Source organism: Brassica napus, chromosome C8 (genome assembly GCF_020379485.1).
Source record: "Brassica napus cultivar Da-Ae chromosome C8, Da-Ae, whole genome shotgun sequence".
Taxonomy (NCBI): Eukaryota; Viridiplantae; Streptophyta; class Magnoliopsida; order Brassicales; family Brassicaceae; genus Brassica; species Brassica napus.
Window position 1 is genome coordinate 30228979 of NC_063451.1, and position 16520 is coordinate 30245498.

General features: G+C 37.4%; 1 protein-coding gene across 1 annotated transcript; it reads left to right on the top strand.

The window, feature by feature from the left end:
- The first annotated feature begins 8840 nt into the window (after nt 1-8840).
- On the top strand, nt 8841-10812 carry LOC106448357 (glutathione S-transferase T3-like). Its single transcript, XM_013890253.1, has 3 exons — nt 8841-9016; nt 9121-9168; nt 10080-10812. The coding sequence occupies exons 1-3, from the start codon at nt 8841-8843 to the stop codon at nt 10810-10812; spliced, it is 957 nt and encodes a 318-aa protein (XP_013745707.1).
- Nucleotides 10813-16520: the final 5708 nt, after the last annotated feature.

The window sequence follows — 16520 nt, forward strand, 5'->3', positions numbered from 1 at the left end:
CATATTTGCAAAGGAATTTTTGTGGCTTCTTCTCCTCTCTATGGCGTCGAGAATCTTTCTTCACCTTCATGGTACCTTTTCTTCAAACATAAAGGCTCCACCATTCGCACTCTTCTCTCTTGCCCATTTTTTTACTTGAGTTTCCATAATCAATTTGTTTATTTACTATTGGTTTCTCAGGCCCACAACAATGTCTTCCTAGGGTTCCCCAAGTTTCTTCTCTTACTCATCTTTCTCCAGGTTATGTTATTTCTCAATAAACTCTTCTTTGAGTTAACTCGTGTACACTTATGAAGTTTCAGTAGAAGGAAACAATGATACCATCGCTCCTTTTGTTAGAAAAATAACAAAGAGAGTGACTTTGGGGGTTAATATGTTTTTTACTCTGCAAATTTCTCGCCTTTACTATAGGGGGTTTGCTTGTGTTCTTCCGGATGGCTCTTAGTTCTTGTGGGTTTTCTTATGTTAATTCGGAGGGCTAAAGCAATAATTAATTGTATTGTGTTGGTGGATGCATGCAGGTGTGTATGTTGTGAGAACGATTGATCTTCTATTAAAAGGAAGACGCATAGAAGGAGAACGTTCTTGGTTCCTGCAAAAAAAGGTTTGGATGTATTAAAACAGTGGATGTTCCAGCCCACACCCCTTTCAGTTGACAGTGTAGAAAATAGAGAACAGTTAACATAAAGCTATGGATTCAAACGAATTGGATAAGATCTTCCTGATAATGCCTCTTTAATGGATACACTACCCAAAGAGGTATATAGATTTTTAATAAGTATTGACATTTAACTTCTTCTTTTTGTTACTCACTATTTTAAACATGATTCTTCTTCAGGTGTTTGAGATTGGATGATGTTAAAGCTGAAAGTCTGTGTTGATATCTGTGATTTCCTACACTTTGGCGCACTTCATGATTGTAAAAGTGCCATGGTATTTGCTGCCGTTGGCTTGCCATGGTATCTACAATCTGGACATTTCAAGCAAAATCCTCCAACACTTGTTCTTCCCTTCTAAACTTGTGCAGAGGTCTCTCTCTCATTTTCACTTCAAACAGAGTGATCAAAGCAAATTGGGGAAGAAAGGAGCATCTGCCACAATTTGGTGGCGGTATGTGATTTATTAGTTTTGTACGTATTTAACAATTTTAAATCCATCACCCTAAAAACCCCCGGTAATCATCCTCTAAGAAGTTAACGTTTTAAAAACGTCCCACTTGAACTATTTATTCATGAGGCTAAAAATGATATTTATAGTGGACGAAAGGCATCTTCTCAAATCTCAATGTACTTAATATACAAAGTTGCATGTGCATGTATACACATCCGTGTATATATCGTCACATGAAAGTTTATTCATTCATTAACATTCAAATCTAATCAACCACACAAACACAAAAATAATGAATCCTATGTTTTACTTCCTTCTTGCCTTAACCACTGTTTTGGCCGTGACCGCCGGACCAGTTCTCGACACTGATGGTGATATCATATTCCATGGCAGTTACTACGCGATCCCGCTCCCCGCCGACATTAAACGTGGCGGCCTGGATCTATTGCCCGACCTTGATCACCAATGTCCCCTCTATGTGACTATGTCGGGCAGACTTTTTAAGAAACTGACAAGGGCATGTAAGATATACTTTTATGATTTCTATAATGAAATTTACCCAAGACTGAATTCTAGATTTAGATTAATTCAACCCTAACACATTTCTAAAGAAAATAGAAGGACTAACCTTTCAATCCATGCTTAATGAAGATAAATTGAAATCAATGCACCAATTGATTTTCTCCTCCCTTAGACCTCCAAGTCCTTATGATTCTCTTTGATGGATAAGAGAATCCGAATCCTTTCTTCCTTTCCTTGTAATGATCACCGTACGTCTTTCCTTTGATCACCACCGTATGTCACTCCTCTTTCATTTACGTTTGTTTGTATTAGTTATGACAAAAGGAAGAGACTCCTTTTTTTGATCAAAATTACGTACACCCATTACACACATATATATATGTATATTGCACCCTTTCAAATATATAGTCACGTCTCTTTTATTAACTATACATATAATACACACATATATATATATATATATATATGCACATATGAAAAGGATATTATATAATTTAAATAGGCAAGCGAGGAGGGTTATCATTACACCCAAATTCTAATGACATTAATCGAAACCGATCCATCGCGGTATCATCTTTTATATTAGAATCTTACAACATTATTATGATTTTGAACTTTATATTAAACCAATAGACACATAGGTCACATAGAATATAAAATATTCTTACATTCTCCCACTTGACCTTTGTGTCGTCTTAAGAGTTCAATAACTTTAATGTGCACTTTTTATCAAGTTCGTTTGATCTTTACTAAAATTAGAACTGATCGAATCATGGCGGTTGTATGTCATTTAACCGGCATAGTCCCTTCCATGTATTACAAACAAATTCTAACTTTATATCATCCTTACATGAGAAGAACCTTTATTCTCAAAACTTTACTATATGTTATCTTTGAACCATAAATGTGTACACATACTTTAATGACAACATATCTAACAAATCAGAAACTTAACTTTAATTGAATTCCTAGGTGTCAAAAACTTAATAAGCATTCCATAACTATAATAGCAAGGCTTTATCTATGATACCCATACGCTCTAAACGGCCGTTGAACGCCTTGGGTGATAAACCTTTAGTTTGCGGATCCGCTATTATTATATCATTTCTTATGTGCTCAAATGACACTCTATATGTCTGAATTTCTTCTTTAATAAACAATTACTTTAACTTAATGTGCTTAGCACCTTCCAACACTTTCATCTTTTCAAAAGAAGACAGCTGCAAAATAATCACCATAAACTCTCAGCCACTTGGTTTTAATGTCGACAATCCAAAACCTTGAGATAAATTTCCGCAGCCTCCATACATGAATTGTGGCTTCAAAGCATACAACAATTCGACCTTCATAGTGGAAGTAGCAATGACAGACTACTTTCCACTTTCTTTTATATTGTTTCCTCAATTTATAGGAACAATAGCCAAACGTTGATTTTTACCATCAACACATCCGGCATAATCTGAATCTGAATATCCAGTGACCTTTAACTGATTGGATCTCTTTTATGTAAGCATGTTCTCGTTGGTGCCTTGCAAGTACCAGGGACCTTTCTTTGCAGCATTCTAGTGGTTCATTCCAGTATTACATTCATATCGGCCCAACTTTCCAATATCAAAACTGATGTCAAGCTGAATACATATCCGATATAGTTCAAACTCCCAACCACTAATGTCTAAGAATTTTTTTTTATTTCTTTACGCTCCAATTCACTCTTAAGACATACTAAACTTATCACCCTTCTGAATTGGAGCTATTCCTACAGAGCATTTTTCCATTTTATATATCTCTAAGATCTTACAGATATATCCTTTCTGAGACAAACTCAACACTCTTGTGATCTATCTCAAAAGATTTCTATTCCGATCACATAAGATGCTTCACCCCTATCTTTCATTTTAAAATTCATAGAGAGATACTACTTTACATCATGTAACATGCCTATGTTATTTGCAGCAAGCAAAAATTACATCAACATATAAGACTAACACCACAAATCTGCTCCCACTGACTTTAACGCAGATACATAGATCAACGATCATCTCTACAAAACCAAATAACGTGATGGTATTATTAAATTTAAAATACCATTGTTTGGAAGCTTGTTTTAGTCTATATATTGACTTTTTCAGCTTCCACACCATATTTTATTTTCATGCGGTCATGAAACTTTTCATGCGGCCATGAACATGTTACTACTTCCTCAAGCTCTACATTCAGAAAAAAACGGTCAAACAACTATCTGGTGAAACTCAAGATCATAATGAGCCACCAAAGCCAAAACAATTCTAAGAGAAACTGGAGAGAATGTCCCTTTATAGTTAATATTATCTTTTCTGGGTGAATCCTTTAGCAGGAAGGCGAGCTTTGTATCTTTCAATATTACCTTTCGAGTTGTGTTTGGTCTTGAAGACCCATTTACAACCAATGGTATTGAAACCATCAAGCAACGCTACTAAGTACCAAACTTCATTTCATTTCGGATTTGACTAAGTTTTTTTTTCAGGAAAGAATTGTTATTCCTTTTGTTCTTTCTGCTTAGGATTCTTTTGCTGCTACTGATACTTCCAAGACCTACGAGGTTAGCAACTTGGTCTTTCATCTTCCTTGATCTCCTCTCCTCTTGAATAAACATAGCCTTTAATTCTCTAATGTTTCATTATCTTTACTGGTGTTGTAATTCACCTGAAACTGACTAATCTCAAGAGGTATAGAGCTGATGATGAATTGGACCAGAAACTGCTTGTGCACCTCCATTTCCAAGGTCTTTAACTTTATAGCCAGATTAGACATGTGAGTCACATGATCACGGATTAGTTGGTACCAATCAACCATTTTCATAGTTAGCTCATTTATGAGACTTTCTACATTCGACTTACAACATAATCCGACTATAAACACTCCTTAAATCTACTCTATAAATTCCTTTTTTTTTTCTTAGGCATCAATGACAACTCTTTCTACAACGAGAACATTCTCATAAAGTTCAAACTCAGCCTATTAGTTTGCTCTCATCTCTTACACACGAGACTTTTCACAGTCGGAGATATCTATCGTAATGGCTGAGGACTCTTCATTTACTATGGTGAATTCCCATTCTATTACATCTAATGTAACCCAGATCTTTTCGGACCATTCACCAAAATTGAGTTCATTGAACTTCACGATAGAGTTAGCAAATGCAAACACATTTGATGAAGCTGCAAGCTTTTATACATGCTTACCCCTTAGTGCTTTGAAACTTTATTTCAGATTCTAGACTTAATATAAACTTTTAAGTTTGTATTTAAGTAACCTTTGGGCAATACTTAAACACAAACACTTTCAGTGGCGCTAAAATACACTTTAATAACTAATCATTTAAAACTCAAGTCAAATGGTATATTATCTTTAGGTATATATACTACCAACTATAGTAAAAAAAATGACTAGTTCTTTTCATATTATTAACTATATTCAATGATCCACATTTGGGTGATCTCCAAGAATATAGAAAATAAAATAATTGATCACTAAAACTTTAATGTCATTTAGCATCTCTTTTATCATGATCAATTATACTACTATTAATTTTAATATTTGTAAGTAAATAACATGGTCACTTTGGTGACAAACATGTTATAAACTATACAAACGATCAAAATATTAATAGGTAAATTTATCCTAATATTATGCTATATTTCATAACATAATTTTATATAATGTGTTAATATTTCATAACACAAGTTACCTATTAATAAAATGCCGCGGAAGCATTTTTCAAAACTTATAACTTTATGCATACAATATTTTAAATTAATAAAATATTATATAGCTCATTTTGTGTCTATGTATGTCCAATACTCTTTAGCATAATGGTGTAGTAGAGAGGTAAAATCGTACTATAATAGAGATGGTTAGAAGCATGTTAAGTAATTCTTCTTTACTTCTTTAGTTGTGGGTATATATATGCATTAAGAACTGCAACGTATGTGTTGAACCAGGTTCCCAGTTAGGAAGTTCCTAAGATCCCTTACGAACTATGAATGGAAAGAAACCTAGTTTGAACCAACTGCGCGTATGGGGTTGCTCATCAGAAATAAAGCTATATAACCCACATGAAAAGAAACTTGATCCTAGGGCTGTCAATGTATTATTTTTTATTGGCTATCCTAAAAGAATCAAAGGGGTATGATTTTTTATTGTTTTAACCATAGTACGAGAATAGTTGAATCGGGTAATCTTGGGTACATTGAGAATGGTGAAACTAGTGGGAGTTGTGAACTGCGAAAGGGTGGACATTAATGAAATTCGGGTTGAAAGTTCTTTCACCTGAAGTTGCACCTGAGGCAGTTGTTTCTTCACAATCGAACAACATGCAAATGCACTGATCTCACTAGCTAAAATATATAGTCAATGAACTTGTCACAATTCAATTAGAGGCTAGTGAACCACAAGTACCTTTACAGCGCTCTGATACCAAATGTAAGATATACTTTTATGATTTCTATAATGAAATCTACCCAAGACTGAATTCTAGATTTAGATTAATTCAACCCTAACACATTTCTAAAGAAAATAGAAGGACTAACCTTTCAATCCATACTTAATGAAGATAAATTGAAATCAATGCACCAATTGATTTTCTCCTCCCTTAGACCTCCAAGTCCTTATGATTCTCTTTGATGGATAAGAGAATCCGAATCCTTTCTTCCTTTCCTTGTAATGATCACCGTACGTCTTTCCTTTGATCACCACCGTATGTCACTCCTCTTTCATTTACGTTTGTTTGTATTAGTTATGACAAAAGGAAGAGACTCCTTTTTTTGATCAAAATTACGTACACTCATTACACACATATATATATGTATATTGCACCCCCTTTTTTTTGTCATCTTATAAATATTAAACTTGGACAGAAGTCCAACAACACAAATAATTATAAGGTGAGGCCCAGAACAAGAAGTCCCAGACAAAGCTAAGGAAATAAATGAGACCTAGACAAGGGCCCAAAAAACCAAGGCATAGCAGCCTTCGCAGAGGAAAACGACACGCCGATGATAGGCGAGACACGTGTATAGACGCAGAGCTGATGGGGACACGTGCTTTGAAGGTCATCACCTTAATCGCTGGGAAAAGATCCTCGCCGGAGCTCCGACCACCGGAAGACGAAGCCGTCAACACGACGAGGGGAGTAAGCTCAGAACGAGCACCGTAGCGAAGAATTTCCAAGCCGATTGAGAACCAAAAGATCAACGCTCCAAAAGATGGATGAATCGATTGTCTTCAATCGATCTGAATAATTGGACTCACCTGAACACGAGAAACAGACATCTTTAAAGATGTAGAAGAGCTCGAATATGAAGCGACCCTATCCAAGGGGAGGAGGAAACAGTTCGATCTTCTTATCGAGAGTCAATCGCCGCAGATACAACCAGGAAGCGGTGGTCAAAAAGTAAAACAAAGGAACCGGAGAACCGGAACCAAGCTCACCATCACCATCGCAGACAGACGATGAATCGAGAAGAAAGCCGGCTAAGAAGGTGTTTTGAGAACCACCTCTTACCAGAGTCAGAAGCCCGAACTACGGGAGTCAAAACCGGATAAGAACCGGTGATAGAGAAGAAGACGAAGCCGGAATGAAGCCGGCGACGATTCAAGTTCTCTCTCTCTAAAAGATTTTTATATTGCACTCTTTCAAATATATAGTCATGTCTCTTTTATTAACTATACATATATCGTACGAATAATATATATATATATATATATGCACATATGAAAAGGATATTATATAATTTAAATAGGCAAGCGAGGAGGGTTATCATTACACCCATATTCTAATGACATTAATCGAAACTGATCCATCGCGGTATCATCTTTTATATTAGAATCTTACAACATTATTATGAACTTGAACTTTATATTAAACCAATAGACACATAGGTCACATAGAATATAAAATATTCTTACAGGGCATTCCCGTGATATTCTCAAACTGGAAGTCTAAAGTTGGGTTCGTTCCCGAATCAGGGAACCTTAACATCCAGATGGACACCAATGACACGACCTGCGGTGTCCCAATCTATTGGCTGATCTCTGCCGACGACATGGACGATGGTACGTCATACGTAACGGGTGGTCCTAAGCCAGAATCGGGAGAAGATTTGTCCAAGAGTTTCTTCAAAATCAAGAAAGCTGGAGAAAATCTTAGCAGTAGCTAGATTGTGTATTGTCTTGACGATGACGGGTGCGTGGATGTCGGGATAGTTCATAAACCACATCATTTTCCATGTTTGGGTTTTAGCAACTGGGCTGGGTATTCAACATTACAGGTTGTGTCCGTGAAAGCTAATGGGGCAGAGACTTCGTCCAAGCCTATGTCTATTATATGAGAGAATAAATACTACAAAACTATTTGTGTTTCCTGTTTTCTTTGTTCATCAATCCTCACATATGGAATAAAAATATATATATATCCTTTTGTTTCTTTGATTCTTTTTAAATTCACTCTCTAGTATTGTGTAATATAAAAGTTTTAAATCTCCTCATCTGGTATAGCTTCAAACCTATTTCATTGTTCCTCAATAGTTGCAGCAAGAACAGAGCCTGGAACAAAAGATGAAACTTTCAACAAGCACTAAAGATCTTGGAACCACATACAGAAACTGGGAACCAAGATCTTGACTTAAGCCCTTCTAATTTGTTGACTCGAGATCCAGCATCTATGAAGTTTTTACATCACCTCATAACTTCATTTCTTCTATCGCGTAACATGAAGCATCTTAGAGCATCATTAACCGGAACGCTTAAAGGGGTGCTTAATGTTTTTAGTAATTAAAAAAAAGGAAATGATGTAATTAGGGAAGACTCGGTGCTTAAATAAGCCTCACAAGACCCACTGCTTGTGGGACACGTGTTGGGCGCTCATCTCACCGCGTCTCTTTCTCTTTCTCTCACGAAACGCAAGCGGCTGTTGGGTTTCATTCTCGACGACTCCGCCTCTATCTCCTCTTCTCTCTCGCGAAAGCGACGACTCCGTGATCTCTCCTCGTCGTCTCTCCTCCAAGATTATCTCTCGTCGACCGAATCAGTCGAAGATGAGGCCTCCTCCTGTCGCTCGTTCTCCTAGCAATCTCTCGGCGACTCTCTGTCTCGATCTCCTCGACGCCTCCGTGATCTCTCCTCCTCATCTCTCCTCGAAGATTATATCCCCTCAACCGAATTAGTCGAGGATGAGGCCTCCTCGTGTCTCTCGCTCTCCTAGCAAATTCTCGGCGACTCTCTGGGACGATCTCCTCGACGCCTCCGTGATCTCTTCTCCTAATCTCTCGTCGAAGATAATCTCTCCTCGACGGCTCACCTCGATGAAGAAAGCCTTCGCCTCTGTCTCCGAAATTCAAAATGAAAGGTAAAGCTAAGAATTTTTCTTTGCATGTATGAATCCTTCTCTGTTATTTTGATTAGTTGTGTTTGTTTCTGTATCATGATTTGTCTCTGTCTTTGTTGCTTCAGATGGAGTGATGAAGAGACGAATGTTCGTCAAACAAGAAGCGTCTCACTGTATTGATTATGAATCTAGTCCGCAATACATGTAAAATTGCAAGACAATGTGATCTGTTACTTAGGTTCAGGTAGAATGTATTGATTATGTTGTGGATTCAGGTAGAATGAAATGAACTCTGATCTGAAATGATATAATTTATCATCTGCTCTGAATCGAGTGTCATGATTTAGCTTCTTGCCTGAATTGAATTGTGTATGAGTTCAATTATATGATTTAGATTCTTGCCTGGATTGAATCGTGTGTCATGTATTTGATTTGTTGCTCTGTTACTCATTTTTGTTTTGCTTCTGTGTGTTTGTATGTTGAGCTACACGGATCAAGGTAGATGAGGAGGGATCACCAAAGCAGAGGAGTGCATTTCTTTCAAAAATACAGGTAAATGTCTTCATCCTTTAGGTCTGTCTTCATTGAAAGCTTTGTGGTTGAGAACAATAGTTAATGTTTAGGTCTGTTGGCATAAATGTTGGTAATAAATAGAAATGATGATCTATTTGATCTTTTGAAATGAAAAAAAGGATATTGTGTGGTTGAGTTAGGTACCGAAATGAATTGCTTTGCGTGTGAAAAAGAATTGAATCGTTGTTAATAAATTACTTGTTTTGTAGTTGATTGTGGTTGTGAAAGGGTCATTAATAGAAGTTAGATATGTGTCAACTCTGAATTTGTTTTGAGTGTTTCTCTCTTCCCTCTTAAAACGCTTTCTTTCTCTTCCAACTTCAACAGATTCCTATCTGTTGTTTCTCTCCTCCCTCTTAAAACGCTTTCTTTCTCTTCCAACTCCTCTTAGACTTATGCAATGGATTTTAATCCATTTAGCGAGTCTGCAAACTTTGTTGACTTACTTAACAGTCGTCTTAGGCAGTTAAGGCAACAAAGATTTTAACTTTGCTGAAGACAATGGAGGCAGCCGTAAAGAAAGAAGAACCTGGACGCCAACAGACGATGTCGTTCTCATCAGCTTGTGCTTAAACACGAGCAAAGATGCAGTAATTTGGAATGAGCAAAGGTCGCTTACCTTCTGGAAAAGAATTGTTGGGTACTACAATGCTAGTCCTAAGCTTGCTGGCTGTGAAAAGAGAGAGGCGACTCACTGTAAGAATCGTTGGCAGAAGATCAATGACGTTGTTTGCAAGTTTTGCGGTGCATATGAAGCAGCTACCAGAGAGAAAACCAGTGGACAAAATGAGAATGATGTTCTGAAGCTAGCACACGAAATCTTCTTCACCAACTATAAAAAAAAATTCACTCTTGACCATGCTTGGAAAGAGTTGCGTAATGACCAAAAGTGGTGTGAGTTGTCGACAGCTAAAAATGATGGAAGCTCCAGAAAGAGGAAGTGTGGGGATGTATCACATTCAGCAAGCTCTAAATGTCCTGAAGCCAATTCCACTGATGATGATGAAGCTACAAATCGACCCCTGGGAGTCAAGGCAGCAAAGGCCGGTTCTAAGAAAACAATGGGAGATGGGAAAGATCTGTCTAAGTTTCAGACAATATGGAGCATCAAAAAGGAAGATTTGGCTTTGAAAGAAAAACTGTCTAAAATTAAGCTTCTCGAGGCTCTCATTGCTAAACAAGGACCACTTGCGGATTATGAAGAAACTTTGAAGCAGAAACTCATTACTGAGTTGATGCAGTAATTAGTTTAAGTCTGGGTTAGTTTAAGTCTCGGTTACTGATATCTACTGAGTTGCTTGTTGCTTAAGTTATATGTTGATGTTCTCGGGTTGTTCTATCTTGTTGTTCTTGGTTTCTCTTTAATATATGTTTTTGCTTGCTGTTTAATATATATGTTGTTGTTGTACTTTGTTTCAGGTCTCTTTCACGGACCAAGTAGCATGTGTAGTCACGGACCAAGTAGCATGTGGAGTCATGGGCCAAGTATCATGTTGTTATGTCGTGTACTTTGTAGTGTTGTGTATGTCGCATTTGTAGTCACGGACTTGTGTATGTTGCGTAGGGTAATCATGTTGTAGTGTTGTGTCACAGACTTGTGTATGTCGTCTATGCTCCACTTGTTGTGTCACTGTCTTAATGTAGATGCTTCTTTCTATTTAAAATGCTCCCTCGATTTGTATGCAAAAACAACACCAAGACTCTCATCTTCTCTCCCGCTTTCTAACACCACCAAAACTCAAAAACAACACCAAGACTCTCATCCTCTCTCTCGCTTTCTAACACCACCAATCTTTGTCAAACTCATCTTCCTCTCTTTAATCATATCAACAACCACTAACCTTTTAATTTCACCATTTTAAACTCATTTTTCTGCTTGCGTTTTCTCTCTATCTCACCATTTTAATCTCTTGTTCTATCCTTCTCATAATTTCACAATTTCTATATGGCTTCTTCTTCTTAAAATCTTTTAGATGAATCATTTGATGATGAATTTGATGAAATCTTTGATCAGCAGTTTGATATGCATTTTGATCAAACTTTTGAGAATTTGACCATTCAAATTGATCAAGAAGAACGATGAAAAAAAAGAAAAAAAGAGCTTATATCGAAAGAAATCGTGAAGAAGGCAATGTACGTTTATGGAATGATTATTTCAGTGAAATGCTAACGTATCCTGAAAATTATTTCCGACGACGTTTTAGGATGAGCAAGCCATTGTTCATGCACATTGTTGATAGACTCTCGAGCGAAGTTGACTTCTTTTGCCAAAAGAAAGATGGTCTTGGAAGGCTTGGTCTCTCAGCACTCCAATTGTGTACAACAGCTATCAGTGTCTTGGCATATGGTACTGCGGCTGATACGGTCGACGAATACCTCCGGCTCGGTGAAACGACAACTCGGTCATGTGTGGAGAATTTTGTGGAGGGAATCATTTATTTGTTCCGCGATGAGTACCTACGAAGACCAACACCAGCTGATCTTCAACATCTACTTGATGTTGGAGAGTATCGTGGATTTCCCGGGATGATAGGAAGCATCGATTGTATGCATTGGGAGTGGAAGAATTGTCCCACCGCATGGAAAGAGCAATATTCTCGTGGTTCGGGCAAACCAACAATCGTTTTAGAGGTGGTGGCTTCATATGATCTCTGGATACGGCATGCGTTTTTCGGACCTCCAGGTACCTTAAATGATATTAATGTTCTTGATCGCTCACCTGTTTTTGACGACATAATAAATGGTCAAGCTCCCCAAGTGACTTACTCTGTCAATGGAAGAGAGTACCACTTGACTTACAATCTCACCGATGGTATTTATCCGAAATGGGCAACTTTTATCCAATTTATTTCACTACCACAAGGGCCGAAAGCGGTGTTATTTGCTCAACGCCAAGAAGCTGTCCGAAAAGATGTCGAGCGTGCTTTTGGAGTCTTGCAAGCTCGCTTTGCCATCGTTAAAAATCTAGCATCTTTTTGGGATAAAGTCAAAATTGGTAAGATTATGAGAGCATGTATCATAGTCCATAATATGATAGTAGAAGACGAACGAGATGGAAACACTCAATTTGATGTTTCCGAGTTCCAACAAGGAGAAGACAACGGAAGTTCACATGTCGATCTCACGTATTCTACAGATATCCCTACAAATATCGCCAATATGATGGGTGTTCGGACTAGAATTCGTGATCGACAAATGCATGAACAACTCAAAGGTGATTTGGTTGAACATGTATGGCGTAAATTTGGACGTGATGAAGACAACCAATTATCTCGCATGTTTTTTCAAATTACTCTCGTTTATTATACTAATCTTTATTTTTATGTTTTTCTTTTTGTAATCTATGTTTAAAATGTTATCTTTTAATATGTTTTACTTAATAAATAAATTTTATCTAAAATAAGACAATGTTTAGTATTTTATTTTATTAAGCACCCCAAAATAAGCACCTTGCATTGGAGGATCAAAATATAGAAATTTCTTAATCAAATGCTTAACACATATTTAATACTAAAAAGTGATTAAGCATCCCATTAAGAGTGCTATGGATAATGTTGCTCTTACGAGGGATGACTCATATAACCAGAAGTCCAGTAAGAAGAATCGATTCAGTTGTTGTTATTGGGCTTACACTTATTAATAGACTTTATTTGAGTGGACATCTAGGTCTAAAACTACCATATAAAAAACTTGGACAAATGAAGTAGGAAATTTGCATCTAATAAACAAAAACGCAAAATTAACTAACTAACTAATTTTACACTCTCTTTCCTCTTTTCTGTTTTTTTTTGTCAACTTATTACTGGACCACAACGGGCCGGCCCAGTTGACCCCCATCAGCCTTACCGCAGGAGGTACGGATCGAATCCGAGATGCCTGGGAGATTGACGTGTCTTAGAAGCTCCGGGTCCTCTTTTCTGTTCCTATCGCTCTATCTTTTTTCCACAAAACTTTTTTTTTTTTTTGTTATTTCACAAATAACCCCCAATAAAGTAACAAGATACTTGGCCGTCCGCGTCACAGGTACACGTTGTCCGATACCAATGTCTACGTGGACGATTTCAAAGACTTTTTGTCTTGTCTTGTGCGGGGTCATCTTTATTGAATGATGGCCCAAAGCATTCGACACACTCAGAAAGTCCAAAACCGTCACGTGGGCATGTGGGCCACTTATCAAACCAATTTGGCAATTTGCCCATGTTGCCAAACCAATTTAGTAATGTCTAATCAATAAATCACCTTTAATTTCACTATATACAAATCACATTATAATCAAAATTTTGTAACTTAAAAAGCTTTTATCTTGACGGCAGCGTAAAATAATTTATCGTTTCTACAGTTTAATAGATTTCCTCGCTTAAAAAAAAATTAGATATGTAGATAGTATAAACTATGAAGGCTTGCTCAGATACAAAACGAGTAGGAACATAATGAAAGAGACTTTAAAAGTTTAAAAAGACATTTGGTTTTGTTTTATTTTCTTGCTTAATAATTTATATTTTAAAACTTGGTGGATGGGGTGGTGGCAGATCACAAGTCGCCAAAGATATGAGAATGGGATTGGGCATTATTGGAAAGGTGACCCGTAATTTCTGATTAATCACAACTGCTTTTGAATTTGTTTATACAATGTAGTGGAGACCACTAATTTAATTGACTTTTACTAGCTTCTCTTGGACCATAATTATCGCAGGTCCTATGTGGACGAGGGGTTTAAACAAAATTTGTGATTTAATTAACTCAAAAGAAAAGAAAAGGAGAATTACCAATCTTTAACGGACTGTTTTGAAAACCGATTTTAGGGGAGTTTTATAATCACGTGTCAGTATCTCGTTTTTTTGTTTTTGTTTTTGTTTTTCTTTTCTCTCTTCCTTTCCTTTTCTCACCGTTTCTCGACTTCTTGTGTTCTCCGTCAGAGGAGAAGAATCCAAACCGACGACGGACGAAGACTGTGTCGGTCCAATCGACGTCTCCTCCGTCTTCTCCGTCAAAAGGAGCGAAACTCACCGCCGACTCTCTCGGTGCTCACCACGTCTCAAATTTAAACAAAATTTGTGATTTAATTAAATCAAAAGAAAAGAAAAGGAGAATTACCAATCTTTAATGGGCTGTTTTGGAAACCGATTTTTAGGGGAGTTTTATAACCACGTGTGAGTATCTCGTTTTTTTGTTTTTTTTAAAAAAAAATTTCTCTCTTCCTTTCCTTTTCTCATCGTTTCTCGACTTCTTGTGTTCTCCGTAAGAGGAGAAGAATCCAAACCGACGACGGACGAGGACTGTGTCGGTCCAATTGACGTCTCCTCCGTCATAATTTTTAGGGGGGGGGGGGGGTTTAAACAAAATTTTTGATTTAATTAAATCAAAAGAAAAGAAAAGGAGAATTACCAATCTTTAATGGGCTGTTTTGGAAACTGATTTTTAGGGAAGTTTTATAACCACGTGTCAGTATCTCGTTTTTTTGGTTTTTTTTTCTTTTTCGTTTCTCTCTTCCTTTCCTTTTCTCACCGTTTCTCGACTTCTTGTGTTCTCCGTCAGAGGAGAAGAATCCAAACCGACGACGGACGAGGACTGTGTCGGTCCAATCGACGTCTCCTCCGTCTTCTCCGTCAGAAGGAGCGAAACTCACCGCCGACTCTCTCGGTGCTCACCACGTCTCAAATTTAAACAAAATTTTTGATTTAATTAAATCAAAAGAAAAGAAAAGAAGAATTACCAATCTTTAATGGGCTGTTTTGGAAACCGATTTTTAGGGGAGTTTTATAACCACGTGTCAGTATCTCGTTTTTTGGTTTTTTTTTCTTTTCTCTCTTCCTTTCCTTTTCTCACCGTTTCTCGACTTCTTGTGTTCTCCGTCAGAGGAGAAGAATCCAAACCGACGACGGACGAGGACTGTGTCAGTCCAATTGATGTCTCCTCCGTCTTCTCCGTCAGAAGGAGCAAAACTCACCGCCGACTATCTCGGTGCTCACCACGTCTCCTCCGTCTTCTCTCATCTACTCCGTCAGAAGAAGGATCGAAATCCACCACCAATCGACGAATCTCTCGGTACTGATGGCGCCTCCTCCGACTTGTCTCGTTTTCCACCTCATAAGAAGGATCGAAATCCATCACAATCGACGACTCTCTCGGTTATCACAGCGTCTCGTTCGTCTGTTCTCGTCTTCTCTGACGTACGACGACTCTATCAGTCCTCAAAGCGTCTCCTCCTCCGGCGAGCGATGTCTTCAGTTTGGAGATCAGCTTCTGGTAAGTATGTAACTTTCTCACCTTTATCCTATGGATTAGTGATGCATATGCTTATATGTAGTTGTCTCGGGGTATTGATAGTCATGAATCAAGATTTTAGTGTGCTTAAATGTTGCCCTTTGATTCATGTAACCGAGGAATTGATTTACATTTTGAAGCTTTTAGTTAATTAACTTGAAGATTTCCTAGTTTTGATAATTATCATATATTGGTGATAGTCATGCGTGTTTATTTCTTCATAGTTTGTGGTCTTTCGGATTTCACTTCCTTTTCTATGTGTCAATGGTGAATATTGTTGTGATTGAAGGTGTTTTGCGTTTGAATTTTCAAGTTAAGGTTTGCCTCTTTAGAATTTCAATTTTGTTAGATATGTGACTGGAGAAAGCATGGTATCAATTTTAAATTGTTTTGTGTTTGAATTTCATATGAAGGAGGTTATCATATGTATTGTCTACTTAAGTTATGTGCTCCAATGTAATATGAAGTTATTTTTGGATTTCAGTGCTAGTGGTGGTTGAGGGCGAAGTGAACAGGCTAGTCTAACACATCCAGTTCTGTGAGACTGTCGGTGAGGTAAGTCTGCAAAACTCTATATCATTTTCTTGCTTTCGTTGTGGATAGTAGGTAGGTTAATGAATGCAACTGATGAAAGCTTGTTAGAGTTAGGATATGGTTAGTCAATGCTTGTGATGAATATGCATGTTCT

Excerpts from the sequence above, each read along its gene's own strand:
- LOC106448357 (XM_013890253.1), top strand. The coding sequence starts at position 8,841 with ATGAGGCCTCCTCGTGTCTCTCGCTCTCCTAGCAAATTCTCGGCGACT. Across the intron at positions 9,017-9,120 it reads TCCGAAATTCAAAATGAAAG|ATGGAGTGATGAAGAGACGA; the intron begins GTAAAGCTAAGA and ends TTGTTGCTTCAG. Across the intron at positions 9,169-10,079 it reads CAAACAAGAAGCGTCTCACT|CCGTAAAGAAAGAAGAACCT; the intron begins GTATTGATTATG and ends CAATGGAGGCAG.